At 38.4% G+C, this 21,479-nt stretch overlaps 1 protein-coding gene across 26 annotated transcripts in view; it reads left to right on the top strand.

Moving 5' to 3' along the window:
* Nucleotides 1–21,479, top strand: part of MTA3 (metastasis associated 1 family member 3) — a 213,819-nt gene that overhangs the window by 124,750 nt on the left and 67,590 nt on the right. For all 26 annotated transcript variants that reach the window (XR_015137062.1, XR_015137063.1, XR_015137066.1 and 23 more), the window contains 3 exons: nt 2,361–2,424; nt 4,632–4,749; nt 20,677–20,779. Coding sequence is in view for 19 of the 26 variants with exons in the window: in XM_086327254.1 (XP_086183380.1) it covers nt 2,361–2,424; nt 4,632–4,749; nt 20,677–20,779 (285 nt within the window). In the remaining 7 variants the exon portion in view is untranslated. The remainder of the gene's footprint in view (nt 1–2,360; nt 2,425–4,631; nt 4,750–20,676; nt 20,780–21,479) is intronic.

The raw sequence follows: 21,479 nt of genomic DNA, 5'->3' as shown, positions 1-21,479 counted from the left end.
CATCTTTTTTCATGGACTTTGCTGGGGGTCCAGTGGTTAAGAGTCTGCCTGCCAATGCAGGCAGGGGACATGGGGTTTGATCCCTGGTCCAGGAAGACTCTACATGCCGCGGGGCAGCTAAGCCTGTGTACCTGTGCTCTAGAGCCCATGCGCCGCAACAAGAGAAGCTGGTACACTGCAACTAGAGAGTAGCCCCTGCTCACTGCAGCTAGAGAAAGCCTGCATGCATCATTGAGGACCCAGCGTAGCCATAAATAAATAATTTAAAAAAAAAAAAAAATCTTTTATCATTTCAGACAGTATGGAGGCACCTTTATGCTGTATTCTTTTTATGAATTTTTAGTGTCTGTTATCTTATAAAATTCAAGTGATACCTATTAAAATAATATTTATAGCATCTGCTCCTCCCCATTTTTTTTTAAACCTGACTATAGAGAACTTAAAAAGATTTTATGATTTCTAGGTGGAATAAGTATTAAATGTTAGAAATATTGCTTTGTCAGCTGTTGCTGAAGCAAGAGAAGTAAATGAAACTATTTTTGGAAATCCCGTCTGTTCCTTAAGCACTCTTGCATGTGTGAGCACATATTCATGGGTCATAGAAGTTCTTCTATGGCAGTCGTAGATGTGCTAACAGCAGCAGAGCAGTTCCCCTTGTAATTCTGTCCTTTGCATGAGCATATCAGGTAATTATTGATTTTGAGTGTTATATTCACTGAAATAATGGTGTTATTTTTTCTGCTTCAGTACTGTGCACGAATAAAATACATTGGAAAAACAGAAAACCTTCATAACTCGAAGTAACCGAATTACCGATTTGACAGGATAGTGTAGAAGTACCACGTGCTCTCAGAGAAACCTTTTTTTTTTTTCTTTTAATTTTATTTTATTTTTAAACTTTACAATATTGTATTGGTTTTGCCAAACATCGAAATGAATCTGCCACAGGTATACATGTGTTCCCCATCCTGAACTCTCCTCCCTCCTCCTTCCCCATAGCATCCCTCTGGGTCGTCCCAGTGCACCAGCCCCAAACATCCAGTATCGTGCATCGAACCTGGACTGGCGACTCATTCCATATATGATATTATACGTATTTCAATGCCATTCTCCAAATCATCCCACCCTCTCCCTTTCCCACAGAGTCCAAAAGACTGTTCTATATATCAGTGTCTCTTTTGCTGTCTCGTATACAGGACAAACCTTTTGAAGTGATATCAATCTAAGATGATTAACAGAGAAAGATATTTTGATGAGAGGAAAACATTTTTTTTTCAATTTAAATTTAAGGAATATACAGTTGCAAAATGCTTAGTGTAGTTTTTGACTTATGCATTCGTGTTTTGCTTTTGGTAGTTTTTTCCTTTGAACTGTATTTCACTCTGGTAATCCAACAACAAACTTCCTATGTAATGTGTATTTGATGCATTTGTTTTTACATGTTAATTCGTGGAGAGCAAGTCATGATTTTTGTTTAGAAAACCAAGTGATATTATGACATTTTAAAAGTATTTTGTGAGTCCTGACCAATATCTGTAACTTGAATAGTCTCTCAGAATTCTCCTGTCAAATTAGTAGCTATACTGAGTTTTTCAAACTGGGAAGATAATTTTAAAAGTGGTATTAAATGCCACTACGTGAATAACCATAATTTTTCTCAGGTCTAGACAGGCCTTTTTTAAACAGCATTTCATTTTCAAGTACACACCCAGCTGTGATCAAAGGTAAATGCCATGAGACTTCAAGATCCATGAATATGTCGATCTTTATTTGCCCCTTGCTCTATAGGAGTTCCTCGTGTTTAAATTTTAACTAGTCTTTCGAGCAGTTTCAATAAAGGTAAGTTAGCAATAAAGGTATAGTTACATCAGGTAATCCTGATGTAAATGTGTATTATTTTTATGTTCTTGTATGCAGTGGCTACTATAAAAATTTGAAGGTTATTTTAGGCACTGGTTTACATGGTGATTTCTTTAAAAATCCCTTGTATAAAATTACCTCATATTAACTCTTTACAGATTCAGAAACTAACTTTGTCTGAAGATTACATTGTATTCTTCTTTTCTTCTTAAAGAGTTAGGAAATACCTATAAAATGTTGTATGTTATAGGGATTTACTACCTAACACTGTTCCTTCCCCAGGTTAGCCTCTCAACAAATGTCTACAGCCTTATTTTTTAGGTTCCATAACACCAAGTTGTAGAATAAGTCCAAGTGTATGCATGTCTAGATGTTCCTGACTGTCATCTAGTTCTTAATACTACCTTTACATTTTGAATGTTCCTAACTTTGTGTATATCATCTCTGTGAAGGCAAAGTGGCTTTTCTTGCATTTATTCACTTTTTTTCTCTTTCAACAGGGGGAAATGCAGTGTTGCCCTTCTGAATGAGACAGAGTCAGTATTGTCATATCTCGATAAAGAGGTAATTCACAATTATACTTGTGTGTGTTTTTCCCTCTCTATTTCATACAAAGCCTATACATTTGTATTATTTCTTCTTCTAACAAATTATTGCATAATGATAACAATATTATGGTAAAAGTATAATGATTAGAATATATTCGGGTAATTTCATTTTTCTGGTTAACTGAGATAAAAGTTGGCAAAAACTCCTTAGATCTATCTTTGCTTCGGAATGAAAAGTTGGTAAAGTATAGCAAATGATTGAATTGGTAGTGAAAGAACTTTTTTGGAGGGACAAACTAATTTGGGCTGTATGAAATAAATAAAAATACTTGATCCTACTTCAAAAAAAAATTTTTCGAAGTAAATAGCTTTTCTTTTAGGCTCTTTGCAGATAAAATTTTACCATTGGTGGTCTGCTTCCTTTACTAGAATCCTAATAAACTTTGTCACCTAAGAATAAATTTTTCTGTAACCTTCAAGAGACGTCATAAACATTTTTATGAAATTGAATTAGAGCATGGACGCCATTGAAGGGAGGAAATTCTCGTAAGCAGACTATTTTACATTTTGCAGTTTTATGTGACTTTTATCAATTTTGTTGTGGGGAAAATACTTTACTATTTATTGATGGTTCAGTATTTAACCTTCATAATTTCATAGTGTTTGTTTTCCCAGAATCTTCATTACATATATATTTTAAAAAGCAAAATTAAAGGGACATATTTTCTTTTAAAAAAAATAGTTTTCTATGCTCGAAAGTGTTGCTCCCTTATCTCAAATGAAGTAAAATTACAGAAAAAGACTGATGCAAACATGTAGAACTACTGTGTACCAGAAACCTAATAAGAAGGAAAGTAAGTATTCAAAGCAGAAGAAAAGGCTAATAGTCTTGTGAAATTTGAAAAAGAAGGGTTTATTGTCAGTCTGTCAAACAGAATGATGGATACTATGGATTGATGATGCTCAGAAATTATCTTTTGTTCACAGGAGCAGAAATAAAAAGAAGAAATAGCCAATATATTTTAGTATATTACACTGTATTTGGCCGCGCCGAGAGCGAACTTTTACTGCTGCACTGTGTCTGCGTGGCTTGGCTTGCGGGATCTTAGTTGCCCGACCAGGGATGGAGCCCAGGCCACTGCGTGGGAGTGCAGAGGCCTCACCACTGGGCCACTTGGAAATCCTCTGATTTGTTTTTTAAAGATGCTATTTGTTACCTTCTAATTTGTTAACAATTTGTATCTGCTAAGGATTGTAGTAGATAAAAATTTGCCAAGTCTTTAGGATTTTTTTTTCCTATCCTCTTGCTTTTTAACCTCAGTCCTTTATCAATCTACTGTTCTTTAATAGGCCCTTTCAGGGTTTAATATGGAGAGTCATGCAGTAGATGACCCTCACATCCATGGGGCAGGGAGATCGGGGGGAGCAAAAGGCAAGACTTTGCTGGTTCAGATGATTTCTAGTGGTTATGCAGAATTCAGCTAAAGACTGGTGGCTATAGGTCGTTTTATCCTTTAGGTCCAGTAAGTAGGATGTTTGCTCTTTTAAGTGACCATGGAAAGTTAGATGGGTATGCTGGTGATGATAGAATGTATAGTTAGGTTTATATGCTTACCCATATAGACATATGTTTTAGAATTTAAAGGACAACTGCAGAATTATAATTAATGGATAATTGTAATTAAATAGATAATTGTAATTAAGTGTATATAGTGTGACACATTAGTAAACTGCATATAAACTAAGTTCTATAGTTTTAATGTGAAATGTGTCTGCATTTTAATATTTTTGATAAAATGTGGGATGGGCAGTGTCAAAGTAAGAGTATCACACGTCTTTGAAGGCACCCTTAGTGTTTGGGGTGGGCTTTACAGCTTTAAAATGACCACTGGATTTCAGTGGTCTTTATTTGACTTTAGCTTAACTTTTAGAGCAATTAATCGTTTTCTGTTAGACTAACTAAACAAATAATAGTAACACTTTATTATCCACCTCAATTGTAAGCTATTTGTTTTCATTTAATTTAATTTTATACTGTTTACCTGATGATAGTAACATTATGCTCTCCTTAAAGATTTATGAATTTATTCACCAAAATGAAATTTTATGCTCTGTGGAGTCTTTATGGTTTCATTATTATGACACTGGATTTATTGCTTTATAAAAAGTAGAAGGAATTACGTTTATGTTGATATTTCTGTCTTCTGTCATCTTTTTTTCCAGGATACTTTTTTCTATTCATTGGTCTATGATCCCTCAGTGAAAACACTATTAGCTGACAAAGGTGAAATCAGAGTGGGACCTAGATATCAAGCAGACATTCCAGAAATGCTCTTAGAAGGTATGTTTTTCTTTGAGTTTCAAATCCTGTGAAAACAAATTTCCTTGAAACTTGAGTATTTTCATCAGATGGAAAAAACAACTTTCAGGCCAAAGTTTAAAAGTAATGACCTCTTCCAATTTTAGAAATACAACAAACAGCAATGAAAAATCATTTATTTGATCAATTATTCATTTTTCATTTCACATTTTCATGAGTTTTCTACCTGTATTTTTCTTTTAAATACAACTTTAAGAGCGTTAATGTTGTTGAACTTGTATTGTAATGTGACAGACTCATGCTTTGAGATTTGTGTGCCTTCACATCATCTATCTGAGGTAGCCATGGAATCTAGTGAACACTTAAGTTCTGGTGGGGATTTTGGCTGAACTGGGAAGTTTGTAGACCAGAGAGATTCAAAACTTTACATTTTAAAAGCGTATCTTCCTAGCAAGACTTAATTTTTCTTTTTTCTGTCATAACTGTATACTTAAAACCCTTATTTTCTGATTTGAAAAGTAAAATATTCTTAACATTTAAAACATGAAACGCAAAATAAAGTGTAATATAGAAAATGAACACCACACCCTTTTCTTCATTCCAAACCCGTATTTCAGTTCAGTTTAGTCACTCAGTTGTGTCTGACTCTTTGTGGCCCCATGGACTGCACAGGTTTCTCTGTCCATCACCAACTCTTGGAGCTTGCTCAAACTCACGCCCACTGAGTTGGTGATGCCATCCAACCATCTCATCCTCTGTCATCCCCTTCTCCTCCTGCCTTCAGTCTTTCCCAGCATCACTCTTTTCTAAGGAGTCAGTTCTTTGTATCAGGTGGCCAAAGTATTAGAGCTTCAGCTTCAGCATCAGTCCTTCCAATGAATATTCAGGATTGATTTCCTTTAGGATTGACTAGTTTGATCTCCTTGCTGTTCAAGAGATTCTCAAGAGTCTTCTCTAATACCACAGTTCAGAAGTGCTCAGCTTTCTTAAAGGTCCAACTCTTACATCCATACGTGACTGCTGGAAAAACCATAGCTTTGACTAGATGGACTTTTGTTGGCAAAGTAATGTCTCTCCTTTTTAATAGGCTGTCTAGGTTGGTCATAACTTTTCTTCCAAGGAGCAAGCGTCATTTAATTTCATGTCTGCAGGTTGACAAAACATAGTTCCCCGGAGAAGGGAATGGCAGTATTCTTGCCTTGAGAACCCCATGAACAGTATAAAAAGCCAAAACCCATATTTTATTTTGGTAACAGCAGTGGCTCATAATCCATTCAGGAATGGTCCTTGTGCAGTGGCAAGTTGCAGGTTACTCTGCAACTGCTTCTTTCAGTTAATGGTGTATCTTTTGCATCTTTCCTAACGAGAAGAGTGCTTTATTCTTTTTGTGACTGTAGAGTTCTTAATTCTGCCTGGATGTGGCATAATTTATTTCCTTTACCAGTACCCCTGTTGATAGACATTTAGGTGTTTACATTTTTAAAAAATTTACTTTGGCTGCACTGGGTCATCACTGCAGTGTGCAGGCTCTTCATTGTGGTATTCAGGCTTTCCTAGTTGGGGAGCATGGGCTCTCAAGTGCGAGGGCTTAGTTGCAGTATGTGGGATCTTAGTTCCTTGACGAGGGATTGAACTCTCGGCCCCCTGCATTGGGACTGCAGAGTCTTATCCACTGGAGTACCAGGGAAGTCCCTACATATTTTGAGCAAATGATACTGCTAGAAAGTCTTTACACATACTTATGCTGCATAAACATTTTTCAAGCATAGCTTCCTGGAAGTATTAAAAATGCCACTTTGCCCTTCAAAAATTTTTGTAATTTTTGTATGAGCAAATCAGATGCATTCACTGATAGATTATTAGCGCCCCCATTTTGTCACATTTTTGTATTAGCTTTTCATTTGTTGTTGCTTTTTTTATTATTATTTTTAAAAGTTGAAATTATGCTTTCCTTAGTTATTTTTAGCTATTCTGTAAATTTCTTGTGTATTTTCTATTGGTTATTTATATGTATTGGCAAGAGTATTTTGCATATTAAAGATAAACAAATTTAGAAGTATTTGTCTGTGAGTATTGCACCTGTTACCTCCTCGCTTAAAAAATCTTAATGATTTTATATTTAAATGTTTTATTTATTTTTGTCATACAGAAATTTAGAATTTTTGTCATAGAGAGGTTTAGAAATTATTCCTAAGGTTTTTATAATTTGCATTCTTTACCATGCTTTCCTATAGGAAGTATATGCAGAAAAGTTAAATCAACTCAAGGTAGAGTTTGTAAACCATAGTACCCAGTGTGGTTGGTGGGTTATTATTGTCCGTGGTGGGCAGATGGGTGGCTGTGGATAACACGAGATTGTAGACTTCTGCATTTTTATGAACTCAGTACCAGGAAAGGTCAGTCAGTAATGACTAAGCTTTGAGAACAGATGGCCATGTCTGTACTCAACTGTGTTTAGAAGTTTTGTTTTGTTTTGTGTGTGTTTTAAAGAGATGGTAAGTAGTTTATTATAGGCTGCTGCTGTTTGGCAACCCCTTGGACTATGGCCCACCAGGCTCCTCTCTGTCCATGGGATTTCCCAGGCAAGATTACTGGAGTGGAGTGCCATTTCCTTCTCCATTATAGGCTGAGAGATTGCATTTATTGGCATTCTGATCTGTACAAATCAATTTGTGTTCCCAAAATAATTTCAGATATTTATATAGTCCTTAATGTTTGATCTTAGACTTTATTGTTTTATTTTTGAAAGCATTTGATTTTTAAATTTTACAAAAGTGCATTGAGTATCCTTTAGATAATGGATAATTTTGTACTCTGGATATAACTGGAAGACATGTTCCCAGAAATGAAATTGCTAAGCTGTAAGATGGTGTGTGCAGAGTACATCATGAGAAACGCCGGACTGGAAGAAACACAAGCTGGAATCAAGATTGCCGGGAGAAATATCAATAACCTCAGATATGCAGATGACACCACCCTTATGGCAGAAAGTGAAGAGGAACTCAAAAGCCTCTTGATGAAAGTGAAAGTGGAGAGTGAAAAAGTTGGCTTAAAGCTCAACATTCAGAAAACGAAGATCATGGCATCCGGTCCCATCACTTCATGGGAAATAGATGGGGAAACAGTGGAAACAGTGGCAGACTTTATTTTTTTGGGCTCCCAGATCACTGTAGATGGTGACTGCAGCCATGAAATTAAAAGATGCTTACTCCTTGGAAGGAAAGTTATGACCAACCTAGACAGCATATTGAAAAGCAGAGATTTTACTTTGCCAACAAAGGTTCGTCTAGTCAAGGCTATGGTTTTTCCTGTGGTCATGTATGAATGTGAGAGTTGGACTGTGAAGAAGGCTGAGCGCCGAAGAATTGATGCTTTTGAACTGTGGTGTTGGAGAAGACTCCTGAGAGTCCCCTGGACTGCAAGGAGATCCAACCAGTCCATTCTGAAGGAGATCAGCCCTGGGTGTTCTTTGGAAGGAATGATGCTAAAGCTGAAACTGCAGTACTTTGGCCACCTCATGCGAAGAGTTGACTCATTGGAAAAGACTCTGATTCTGGGAGGGATTTGGAGCAGGAGGAGAAGGGGGTGACAGAGGATGAGATGGCTTGATGGCATCACTGACTCGATGGACGTGAGTCTGAGTGAACTCCGGGAGTTGGTGATGGACAGGGAGGCCTGGTGTGCTGCGATTCATGGGGTCGCAAAGAGTCGGACACGACTGAGCAACTGAACTGAACTGAAGGTGGTGTGTCTGAAATTTTATACAAAATGACAATTGGCTTCCAAGTAATCATTTACAGATTTTGTTTTCCTTGTTTCAGTTAAGGTATACTTTATATGTAGTGCATTTCACCCACTTCTGTGTGCAGTTCTTTGAGTTTTGGACAGATGTATGGCCCTTTGTGAGATGTTCAGCAAGTCCATCTCCACAGAGACCGAGAGCCCGGAGTGCCCCTAGCGCATTGTGTCTGCAGCACCTGGCCCACACTCTCCACCCCCTCAGCAGCCCTTTGTTACTCTTCCCTGAACTTTGATCTCTCCCCTTTTCAAAACTATGTAGACTGTATTGTTCATGTAATCTTTTGTGCTATTTTTATTATTTGACTTTTTTTAAATTTTAATTGGAGGCTAATTACTTTACAATATTGTGATGGTTTTTGCCATACTTTCACATGAATCAGCCATGGGTGTACATGTGTTCCCCAACCTGAACCCTGCTCGCAGCTCCCTCACCATCCCATCCCTCAGGGTCATCCCAGTGCACCAGGCCTGAGCACCCTGTCTCTTATTTGACTTTTTAAAATGTAGGACTGAATGAGCTACTGATTGTGTAGCTCTTTTTCTCTCGTTTTTTATAGAAAAAATTTGAATATATTTTATGAAGTATAGTTGATTTACAATGTTGTATTTTTAATTTCATCTTAAAATTTGTATATATATATATTTATTGAAGTATTTTAATTTTTTATTTTAATCAGTTAATTTAAAAACATTTTGGCCACACTTTGGCTTGTGCCATCTCAGTTCCCTGACCATTGACTGAACCTGGGCCGTGACAGTGAAAGCTCCAAATCCTAATCATCTCAGTTCAGTTCAGTTGCTCAGTCGTGTCTGACTCTTTGCGACCCCATGAATCGCAGCACACCAGGCCTCCCTGTCCATCAACAACTCCTGGAGTTCACTCAAACTCATGTCCATCGAGTCAGTGATGCCATCCAGCTATCTCATCCTCTGTCGTCCCTTTCTCCTCCTGCCCCCAATCCCTCCGAGCATCAGAGTCTTTTCCAATGAGTCAACTCTTTGCAGGAGGTGGCCAAAGTACTGGAGCTTCAGCTTTAACATCATTCCTTCCAAAGAACACCCAGGGCTGATCTCCTTCAGAATGGACTGGTTGGATCTCCTTGCAGTCCAAGGGACTCTCAGGAGTCTTCTCCAACACCACAGTTCAAAAGCATCAATTCTTCGGCGCTCAGCCTTCTTCACAGTCCAACTCTCACATGCATACATGACCACAGGAAAAACCATAGCCTTGACTAGACGAACCTTTGTTGGCAAAGTGAAGTCTCTGCTTTTCAATATGCTGTCTAGTTTGGTCATAACTTTCCTTCCAAGGAGTAAGCATCTTTTAATTTCATGGTTGCAGTCACCATCTGCAGTGATCTGGGAGCCCCAAAAAATAAAGTCTGCCACTGTTTCCACTGTTTCCCCATCTATTTCCCATGAAGTGATGGGACTGGATGCCATGATCTTCGTTTTCTGAATGTTGAGCTTTAAACCAACTTTTTCACTCTCCACTTTCACTTTCATCAAGAGGCTTTTGAGTTCCTCTTCACTTTCTGCCATAAGGGTGGTGTCATCTGCATATCTGAGGTTATTGATATTTCTCCCGGCAATCTTGATTCCAGCTTGTGTTTCTTCCAGTCCGGCGTTTCTCATGATGTACTCTGCATATAAGTTTAACCCCTAACCATCTGGGAATGCTCTAATTTCTTTTTTTTTTTTCAAGTGTGTGATTCTCTCTACAGCACTGAACATGCTTGTGTTCTAAGTGTATAGAAAGCCTAGAAAATTTTGTGTATTGCTCATGTAAAGATAAATGCTGAAGCAAGTAATAAAATTGGGATATTTAAGGTTATAGTGGGCAGAAAAATCAGCTCACAAAATCTCATGAGTTCCCACCTACCTGAAAAATTTTTAAGTATGATATTGCCCCTGAGATGCATAAAGCTTGTTAGAGTTGTGTAATTGGAAAGCATATCTACCTAGCTTAAAGTAGACAAAAAATTTTTAAGGAAATAAAATCACATATAAAATACAATAGTTTATTCTACATTATATCGTAGTGAGGATTTGAAGTTCTTGAGGGTGGGGATCGAACCTGCATTCCCTGCATTGGAAGGCAGATTCCTAATCAGTGGACCACCAAGGAAGTCCTAAGAACCTCCTTTTTCTAATTAATGTATTTTCTGAGGAGAAGGAGTTAGGGTGGCAGATAGATACACTGTCAGTTAAAACACGTTTGAAAAACACAGACATTGCCATCACAGAAACTCATTCACAGCTAGTACCTATTTGCAGAGAAATCAAGTAATAGAAAACATCATTTTAAGAACAGATATTTAGGGCTTGATACAGTCTGTGCTTACTAATAACCCTTTTGCTCCTCTTAAATGGATATGTTTAGACCAGTGGCCAGATTCCAGTATGCGTTGGCATGGGATGTCAACTTGAATTAATATCCTAAGGAGGTGGAAGCATCAGCCCCATGCCAGAATATTTTACAGGCTTGCTTGCTTTGTGAACGTGTCCTGGTGAATTTTAAGTCATTGTTGTGCCATTTGTCTTGCTGGTGAATATTTCTTTTTTGTGGCTTCAGAATTTAAAAATTCATTTATGGCTACCCACTGTCTAACAAACTCTGGAAACAAACACTGTCTAACAAGATCTGGGAAGATGAGTATGTAGCTTGCAAACGAAGGTAAAAGTTGCTTTTAAGGTTTAAAATCTTTATTGAGTTTGAATAAATAGCTAAAGAATTTTCCAAAGAAGATGTCATATGTAGTAAGTTTTGAATTATTATTTAGTTGTATTGTAACACTGGAATTTTAAGAAGGAAACTAAAAAGTATTATAACATTAAATTATTAACGGAAAATGACTTTGGATTCACAATTTTGGGTGAAATCTGGCTGCACTATATTTTAGCTGAATAACCTTGGGAGAATTATTTAACCTCTCCAAGTACCCGTTGCTTTTTCTAAAACACATCAGAGTGTTGTGGTGATAAAGTGAAGTAACTCCTGTAAAGCATTTAGCACAGCGCCCGCTGCTTACTCCAATTGCTTCTGCTGGGCCACTGCTGCCTGTTGCTACTAAGTAAGTAGCTCTCGTCTGTATTTGGGAATTTAGGATGTGTCCATATATGCTCTTAAAACTTGAATTAACCCATATACAGTCAATAGAAAAGTATCAGTATAGTGTGGAAATTATGTCAGTTATCTGAGGCCTTTCCAAGCAGTTATTCTCACAGATGAAGCGTGTTTAAGAAAAACAAAAGATGAAAATTCTACTAAAGTACCATCCTCCAGTGCAAGTAGTAGCCTCAAAGACGGGGGTGCTTTCACTGTGTTGAAAGTGTATGTGTCATCTTGGAGTTACAGATGGATGAAAAATATTTTTCCCAATTTTTGTAAACACCTGCACTCTAGATTTTATTTTCAGTTTTGTTGAAACTGTACACAGTGACCTACATCTCAGTAGAGGAAGTAGAAGTCCAGGATTTAAGGAGATAAAGGACTGACTGACCTTTGTGATTAGTACAAATGTCAGTAGAGATTTAACTGTGTTGGTATTTTTATTATATGATTGCTACTTTTTTTTTTTTTTAAGTGCTCTGGTTACCAAGTTCATAGGTCTTTAAAGTTTTGCCCTATCTTTTCATAAGTACTATTATTTAGGAGATCAGCCCAGGGATTTCTTTGGAGGGAATGAGGCTGAAGTTGAAACTCCAGTACTTTGGCCACCTCATGCGAAGATTTGACTCACTGGAAAAGACTCTGATGCTGGGAGGGATTGGGCGCAGGAGGAGAAGGGGACGACAGAGGATGAGATGGCTGGATGGCATCACTGACTTGATGGACGTGAGTCTGAGTGAACTCCGGGAGTTGGTGATGGACAGAGAGGCCTGGCGTGCTGCAATTCATGGGATCGTGAAGAGTCGGACACGACTGAACTGAACTGAACTGAATTTTGCAGAATGTATTTCCTGTAGTGTGGTGGATATTAATCAACTGAAAAACATCAGACCATAACAAGTAGTGTAGGTAGATAATTGGTTGCAACTGTATAAAAATACTAATTTGTAACCCGGGACAATTTTGTCTTCCATGGGACATGAGATGATGTCTATAGACATTTTAGACATTTTTGGTTTTCACAGCTGGAGGATGGGGAGATGCTACTGGAATCTAGTGACCAGAGATCAGGGGTGCTGCTGAATATCTTCTAATACACAGGATTACACCCACCCAACAGTTATTGGTCCCCCTCCCCCAATACGCTATTTACAGAGAAACCCTATTGTAAAGGGTTATGGGGACACAGTAAGCACAAAATAAATGTTGGTTAATATTTACATAATTACAAAAATATTTAAAATTTCAAATAATGAATTATATGACCTGGTTTATTTCTGTGGGTTTTGATTCTATCTTTGTGCCAATACAATATGGTTTGATTACTGTCGATGTATATTATAATCCCACCCAGTTTAGATAATCTTTCATTATTTCTTCCAATAATGATAATATTCTTTGTATGTAGAGATTAATATTTGAATTATTTTATTGGCTTTCAAAAGTAATTTAAATTTGTTAAATTTAAGTTGAAATACTTGTACAAAAACAATAGCCTTAAGATTTTAAGTTTGCCCATTCCAGTCCATTTTAGTTCACTGATTCTTAAAATACTGATGTTCACTCTTGCCATCTTGATTCATGGACCTAACATTCCAGGTTCCTATGCAATATTGTTCTGTACAGCATCGGACTTTACTTCCATCACCAGTCACATCCACAACTGGGCATTGTTTTCGCTTTGCCTCTGGGCTTCCCTGGTAGCTCAGATGGTAAAGTGTCTGCCTGTAATGCAAGAGACCTGGGTTCGATCCCCGGGTTGGGAATATCCCCTGAAGAAGGAAATGGCAACTCACTCCAGTACTCTTGCCTGGAAAATTCCATGGATGGAGGAGCCTGGTAGGCTATAGTCCATGGGATTGCAAAGAATCAGACACGACTGAGCAACTTCACTCTGTCTCTTCATTCTTTCTGGAGTTATTTCTCCACTGATCTCCAGTAGCATACTGGGCACTACTGACCTGGGGAGTTCATCTTTCAGTGTCCTACCTTCTTTCCTTTTCATACTGTTTATGGGGTTCTCGAGGCAAGAATACTGAAGTGGTTTGACATTCCCTTCTCCAGTGGAGCATGTGTTGTCAGAACTCTCCACCATGACCCATCCCTCTTGGGTGGCTGTACATGGCTTGGCTCATAGTTTCATTGAGTTAGACAAGGCTGTGGTCCATGTGATCACTTTGATTCATTTTCTGTGATTGTGGTTTTCATTCTGTCTGCCCTCTGACTGATAAGGATAAAAGGCTTATGGACGCTTCCTGTTAGGAGAGACTGACTGTGAGGGAAACTGGGTCTTGTTCTGATGGGTGGGGCCATGCTCATTAAATCTTTAATCCAGTTTTCTGTTGATGGGTGAGGCTGTGTTTCCTCCCTGTTGTTTGATCTGAGACAAAACTATGGTGGAGGTAATCCCTCAAAAGGTCCCATGCACAAACTCCCTCACTCAATGCCCCTGACCCTGCAGCAGGCCGCCTCCAACCCACACCTCCCCTGGAGACTCTGGGACACTCAAAGGCAAGTCTGGGTCAGTCTCTTGTGGGGGTCACTGCTCCTTTCTCCTGGGTCCTGGTACACACCAGGTTTTGTTTGTGCTCTCAAAGAATCTGTTTCCCCAGTCCTGTGTAGGTTCTATAATCAAATCCCACTCCAAAGCCAAATTACCTGGGGGTTCTCAGTCCCTTTGCCAGATCCCCAGGTTGGGGAATCTGTTGTGGGTCCTAGAACTTTCTTAACAGTGCAAGAATGTCTTTGGTATTACTGTTTTGCAGTTTGTGGGTCGTCTGCTGTCGGCAGTGCTATGGTGGGATTAATGGCAACTTTCTCCAAGAGGGCTTATGCCACAGGCTGTGTGACCAGGTCTCCTGCAACCAGAGCCCCTGCGCCTGCAGCAGGCCACTGCTGACCCATACCTCCACAGGAGACACTCAAACACAGTTCTGGCTCAGCCTCTGTGGGGTCTCTGGGTCCTGGTGCTCACAAGGTTTTGTTTGAACCTCCAAGTGTCTCTGGCAGGTATGGGGTTTTGATTCTGAACGTGCTTTCACCCTTCCTACCATTTTACTGGGGCTTCTCCTTTGGGATCCAACATTCTCCTGTTGATGGTTGTTCAGCAGCAAGTTGTAATTTTGGAGTTCTTGCAGGAGAAGATGAGTGCACATGCTTCTATTCCACCATCTTGTCATGTGGCGAGAACACACCGGTCATAGCAAACAGCCTCTTCCAGCAACACAAGAGAGGACTCTACACATGGACATCACCAGAGGTTCAGTACCGAAATCAGATTGATTACATTATTTACAGCCAAAGATGGAGAAGCTCTATACAGTCAGCAAAAACAAGATCGGGAACTGACTGTGGCTCAGATCATGACCTCCTTATTGCCAAAATCAAACTTAAATTGAAGGAAGTATGGAAAATCTCTAGACCATTCAGGTATGACCTAAATCAAATCCCTTATGATTATACAGTGGAAGTGAGAAATAGATTCAAGGGATTAGATCTGATAGAGTGCCTGAAGAACTATGGACGGAGGTTCATGATATTATATAGGAGGCAGTGATCAAGACCATCGCCAAGAAAAAGAAATGCAAAAAGGCCAAATGGTTTTTTGAGGAGGCCTTACAAATAGCTGAGAAAAGAAGAGAAGCAAAAGGCAAAGGAGAAAAGGAAATATACCCATTTGAATGCAGAGTTCCAAAGAATAGAGAGGAGAGACAAGAAAGCCTTCCTCAGTTATCGGTACAAAGAAATAGAAAAACAGTAGAATGGGAAAGACTAGAGATCTTCTCAAAAAAATTAGAGATACCAAGGAAACATTTCATGCAAAGTTGGGCACAATAAAGGACAGAAATGGTCTGGACCTAATAGAAGAAGACGATATTAAGAAGAGGTGGCAAGAATACACAGAAGAACTGTACAGAAAAGATCTTTATGACCAAGATAATCACGATGGTGTGATCACTCACCTAGAGCCAGACATCCTGGAATGCAAAGTCAAATGGGCCTTAGGAAGCATCACTACGAACAAAGCTAGTGGAGGCAATGGAATTCAGTTGTGCTATTTCAGATCCTAAAGATGATGCTCTGAAAGTGTTGCACTCAATATGCCAGCAAATTTGGAAAACTCAGCAGTGGCCACAGGACTGGAAAAGGTCAGTTTTCATTCCAATCCCAAAGAAAGGCAATGCCAAAGAATGCTCAAACTACCACACAATTGTACTCATCTCACACACTAGTAAAGTAATGCTCAAAATTCTCCAACCCAGGCTTCAGCAATACGTGAACCAGGAACTTCCAGATGTTTAAGCTGGATTTAGAAAAGACAGAGGAACCAGAGATCAAATCGCCAACATCTGCTGGATCATCAAAAAAGCAAGAGAGTTCCAGAACAACATCTACTTCTGCTTTATTGACTATGCCAAAGCCTTTGCCTGTGTGGATCACAATAAACTGTGGAAAATTCCTAAAGAGATGGGAATACCAGACCATCTTACCTGCCTCTTGAGAAGTGTGTATGCAGGTCAAGAAGCAACAGTTAGAACTGGACATGGAACAATAGAATGGTTCCAAAGCATGAAAGGAGTACGTCACGTCTGTATATTGTCACCCTGCTTATTTAACTTATATGCAGAGTACATCATGCAAAATGGCAGGCTGGATGAGGCACAAGCTGGAATCAAGATTGCCAAGAGAAATATCAATAACCTCAGATATGCAGATGACACCACCCTTATGGCAGAAAGCGAAGAAGAACTAAAGAGCCTCTTGATGAAAGTGAAAGAGGAGAGTGGAAAAGCTGGCTTAAAACTCAACATTCAGAAAACGAAGATCATGGCATCTGGTCCCATCACTTCATGGGAAATAGATGGGGAAATAATGGAAACAGTGTCAGCCTTTATTTGTTGCGGTTCCAGAATCACTGTACATGGTGACTGCAGCCATGAAATTAAAAGACACTTGCTCCTTGGAAGAAAAGCTATGACCAACCTAGACAGCATATTCAAAAGCAGAGACATTACTTTGCCAACAAAGGTCCGTCTAGTCAAGGCTATGGTTTTTCCAGTAGTCATGTATGGATGTGAGAGTTGGACTATAAAGAAAGCTGAGTGCTGAAGAATTGATGCTTTTGAACTGTGGTGTTGGAGAAAACTCTTTGAGAGTCCTTTGGACTGCAAGGAGATCCAACCAGTCAATCCTAAAGGAGATCAGTCCTGTATGTTCATTGGAAGGACTGATGCTGAGGCTGAAACTCCAATACTTTGGTCACCTGATGCGAAGAATCGACTCCTTGGGAAAGACTCTGGTGCTGGGAAAGATTGAAAGCAGGAGGAGAAGGGGAGGACAGAGGATGAGATGGTTGGATGGTATCACTGACTCGATGGACATGAGTTTGAACAAGCTCTGGGAGTTGGTGATGGACAGGGAAGTCTAGTGTGCTAGAATCCATGAGGTCGCCAAGCGGGAAACACGATTGAGCACCTGAACTGAAGATTTTGAAATCTTCTGTACTTGTCATCTTATATTTTCTGAAAGTCTTGTAATTTCTTTATATAAACATGAGTGCTAAGTTGCTTCAGTCATGTCCAACTTTTTGTGACCTCAGGGACTGTAGCCACCAGGCTCCCCTGTCCATGGGATTCTCCAGACAAGAATACTGGAGTGGGCCATTCCCTTCTCCAGTTGGTTTACTGGACCCAGGGTTCGAACCCATGTCTCTAATATCTCCTGCATTGGCGGATAGGTTCTTTACCACTAACACCACTTTCAATTTTGTTTCTTAGTGTTTTGTATTTTTGTTGGCATAATATATGTGATTTATTTATCTAATTTTATTTTTCTACATTTTTGTTTTCATTCTCTTTGGAATGCCATTCAGTTTTATATATTCTTTTTTTTATTTTTTCTTATAATTTATTTTTAAAACCTATTTTTATTAGGATATAATTGTCATATAACAGTGTATGTTTAATGTTTTCATATGATTACATTTATATGGTGCAGTTTGATAACCACCAAAGCATTAGCTATCTATTGTGTCATATAATCATTACTTCTTTTTTGTGGTGGTAAGAAAGATCTAGGCTCTTAGCAACTTTGAAGTTTATGTTGATAATAAAAGTATTGCTGTCTGTAATCACTATGCCATGCATTACCTACTGTTGTGTCTCCTGGAGCAAAATCTCCCTGTTCCCCCCGACCCCCTTTCCAGCCCCCTATCACCACCATTCTACTCTGTATTTGCGAATTTGGCTTTTAAGATTCCACATAGAAGTTATATAACACAGTATTTGTTTCTAGTAACTTATTATTCCTTTGACGCATAACTTAAAACAATGCCCAGAACTTTTATAGCGTTAAAAAAATAGTGATAAATGGGATCTGTGTTTCTGAATTGAATATAGTATATTCTGATGGTTTTTGTAGAGAAAATGAATTATATTTAGAACAAAGAATGTACCTAATTGTCCATCAAAGGAGGGATAAGATACCATCTTCATACAGCTTTAGTTCTTCCTGTCTTTGAAGAACATTTTGTGCTCTTTTGGGGCATTCTTAAGAAATAGTTTGTCATTACTTTCTAGAAATCTTAAACTGTAGTTGAAGGGTTAGAGTGAACATTTAAAATCATCGCTGAATCTATATTTTTTCAAAATTATGAAGAGGAACATATGAAGCAAAAAATAGGATGCTGTATGTAATCATGTAATTAGTTGGTAAATACAGTTTGTAGGAATTCACAGATTAGAGAGATCTTCATGGGTGAATGTGGGACCAGAGTAGATTGGAATTGCCCAGATTATCATAAATGGAGGAGGAAAGTGAGATTGTTGCCGTGACTCGAATGAATATGGCCAGAGCATAGAACTCATCTTGGTTCTGTCTTTGGCTCATAGTACATTCCCCAAGACCATTCTCCAGATTGCTGTTAGGTTTGTTGAGTATTTGGTTATACAGATTCTAGAGCTTCTTAAAAGATTTTCCCTTGTGAAAAGGAATTAAACTGATATAAATGTGGTATGTGGTGAATCCCAAATGAGGAATTGTCTAGAGTGCCTTTAAACAGAACATTCTGTATTTTTGTTGTTGTTCTTGTTATTTTTGTTCCCATCCCATGGTATTGTATGTTTCAGTTGTTAGTAGAAAGACACTCAAGAGTGGTTTATTATTGTTTATAGCAAATTTATTTAGAATTCTTATACTGAATTCTCTTTATTCTGTATGCTACAAAATGTATGGATAGGATTGAAGTTTATCAGTTTAACTAACTCGAATTTGAAAAGTCAATGATCAGTTTTATTAGCCTTACATCTTGGAATATATAATAGAAGGGGCTTCATATTGAATATCATCTTCATTTCATTTTGTATTATTTGAAAATACAGATTACAAATGTAGATTTAATATATATTTTTTGACTGTTACTGTTCATCTTAAAAGTATGTTTCTTAAAGATACAGGGAAGTAAAATTGCATCATTTTTCTTTCAGAAGTTTCATGTTTACAGACTTTGGGGTTTGTAACTGGTTTTTTAAAATGAATCAGTTAAATGTTGTGGCTCAGCATGCATTGTAAGGAAAAATAATGAAAACCAAAATCCTTTTAAACACCTTATATGTCTTTGGACTGGTATTTACTCTGGTCTGTCTGTGCTTCTTTTGTTGGTGGTGGCAATTTGCGTTTTGGTTACCTACCTGCCTTTGAAAAGGGAGCGATGGACAGGCCCGCCCCCACTCCCCGCCCCTGACAGCAGCGGCTGTGATTAGGAGACTGCAGATGGTCTGGTGGCAGATTCTGCCATCCCTCTTTCTCCTCCTGAACCTCAGTTCCTGCTTCCTCCCAGCCTCGGAGGGAACACATTATAAGCCCATAGCCTGGATTCATCAGCCGCCAGGGGATGTTCAGCCTCAGAGCCTGTCATTCAGTGCAAGTCACTCTGCTTGATATTAACATGCTGTGATCAAAACCAAAACAATTCATAGCTATAAATTAGAATCCAGTTGTCTGTCCAGTCCATTACTATCCTTTGTCCTAACATGATATCTTGAGTGATGGTTCTGTCTCCTTGTGACACATTCCTAAAACAAAGCATCTTGTATTAGCCTCAGTCTTTCCCTCAGTCTCTTGTTTCCTTTTTTCTGTTAATGCCAACACTGTCTAAGTAATTCTCAAGACTGGAAACCTTCCCGGTATACCAGTCTGTCATTGATGTCCCTAAATGTTCTCTCCAGGCTCTTTATTGTCCCTGTCAGTACCTTGTCTCTCTGTCTGTATCACGTATCTCTGTAGAGCAAATTGCTCCATTGCTAAGTGTGAGATGTGAAATTTGGCTCTCGTTTTGACACTCTCCTGCTAAAAAGGCAAGGGCTTCGTATTACTTCCAAACAGACATCTATTCAGAAAACCTGTGCAGCATCTTCAGTAGTATTTTTATAACCCACTTCTTACAGCTGTCTGTCCTCGTTCCCTTTGATACATGCATTCCTGACAAAGTTTGCTACTTTTCTACCACATCTTAAAACCCCAGGACTTTGTTCCTATTCTCATTTACTTTCAGTTCTCTCCCCCTGCCAGTGCATTCACACCCTTCAGTTTTTATCAGGAATGCCCCTTCGCGCATGACATCATTCCCTAGCTGACCTGAAATGTTTCTCTCCTCTTCAGGATCTTGCAGTCGTGTGTGTGTCTCTGTGACACCTATTCCTGTTCGTTTGTGTCATAGTTCTTTATGAGTAAGTTTTACCATTGTTTGAGTGTCTTGCATGAGAGCTTTCTTTTCAGTCTCTATCTCCCTTAGCAAGGCTTAGAATACTCAGGAAAGACATGTTGATGACTAAGTGAAGACATCACATGGTTAGTTTGGTTGTGTTATCAACATTCTCTTTACAGAGTGTTCTACATCTGCTATCTGAAGAAATGTACACAAACCATGAACATTTACCTTACAGTTTTAATGTCGTGGTGACCACAGTCATCAATCATGTGTGGCAGTGTATGTGCCTTATGAGTAACAAGACTCCATTTTCTTTCTTCTTGGACAGGAGAATCAGATGAGAGAGAACAGTCAAAATTGGAAGTGAAAGTTTGGGACCCAAATAGCCCACTTACAGACCGACAGATTGACCAATTTTTAGTTGTAGCCCGGTGAGTATGGCACTGTTTAGTCAAGATTCACACACACACACACACACACACACACACACACGTGTGTAATATAAAAGAATTCATAGAAAATTTATGAGTTTTCCTTTCGTTTGTGTTCTGCTTTTTTCCATTGGTTGTATTCTTCTGTGTAAGAAAGCCTAACATGTATCACATTACTTCCTAAATACTATGATTTATTTATTTATTTTAATAATATTGATTTATTGGCATTAGTTTTTGTTTTAAAAATGAAAATAGATTAATTTTTGTTGATTAAGAAAATTAATGCTCCTTGTAAAAATTTAAGCACTACAAAAAATTATAAAGAAATTCAACAGCTGAAATCCCGTATCTTTAATTAAAGCAGTGATCTCCTTTAAGCCATTGAGGGACTATCCAGGTGTAAGTAATCATGTGCACCTCTGATTGCAGCCACACGTGAGTAAGGTCGTTTGCTGGGTGTAAGGCTTTCCTGTGAGTTCTGAGTCCGGCTCCCCAACTGTCTTGTGTGCCCCCTGCCCCTTTTCTTGAGAAAATGAATGGGATAGAAGTCTAGTTTTTTTGTTTTGTTTTTTAGAAGTTTAGTTTTATTTTTTCAATTATAAAAGTAAATGATGTTCTTGAAGGAATTGCTGCAAAACAAGTAAAAGATATTATCATAGCATTGTCATAGCAAAAAAATTGGAAAAAACCTAAAAGC

This window comes from Bos grunniens, chromosome 11 (assembly GCF_055505025.1).
Source record: "Bos grunniens cultivar Pamir isolate PY7600 chromosome 11, Bosgru_T2T1.0, whole genome shotgun sequence".
Classification (NCBI taxonomy): Eukaryota; Metazoa; Chordata; class Mammalia; order Artiodactyla; family Bovidae; genus Bos; species Bos grunniens.
Note: the sequence above shows the minus strand (reverse complement) of the source record. Positions and strands in the feature narration are given on the sequence as shown.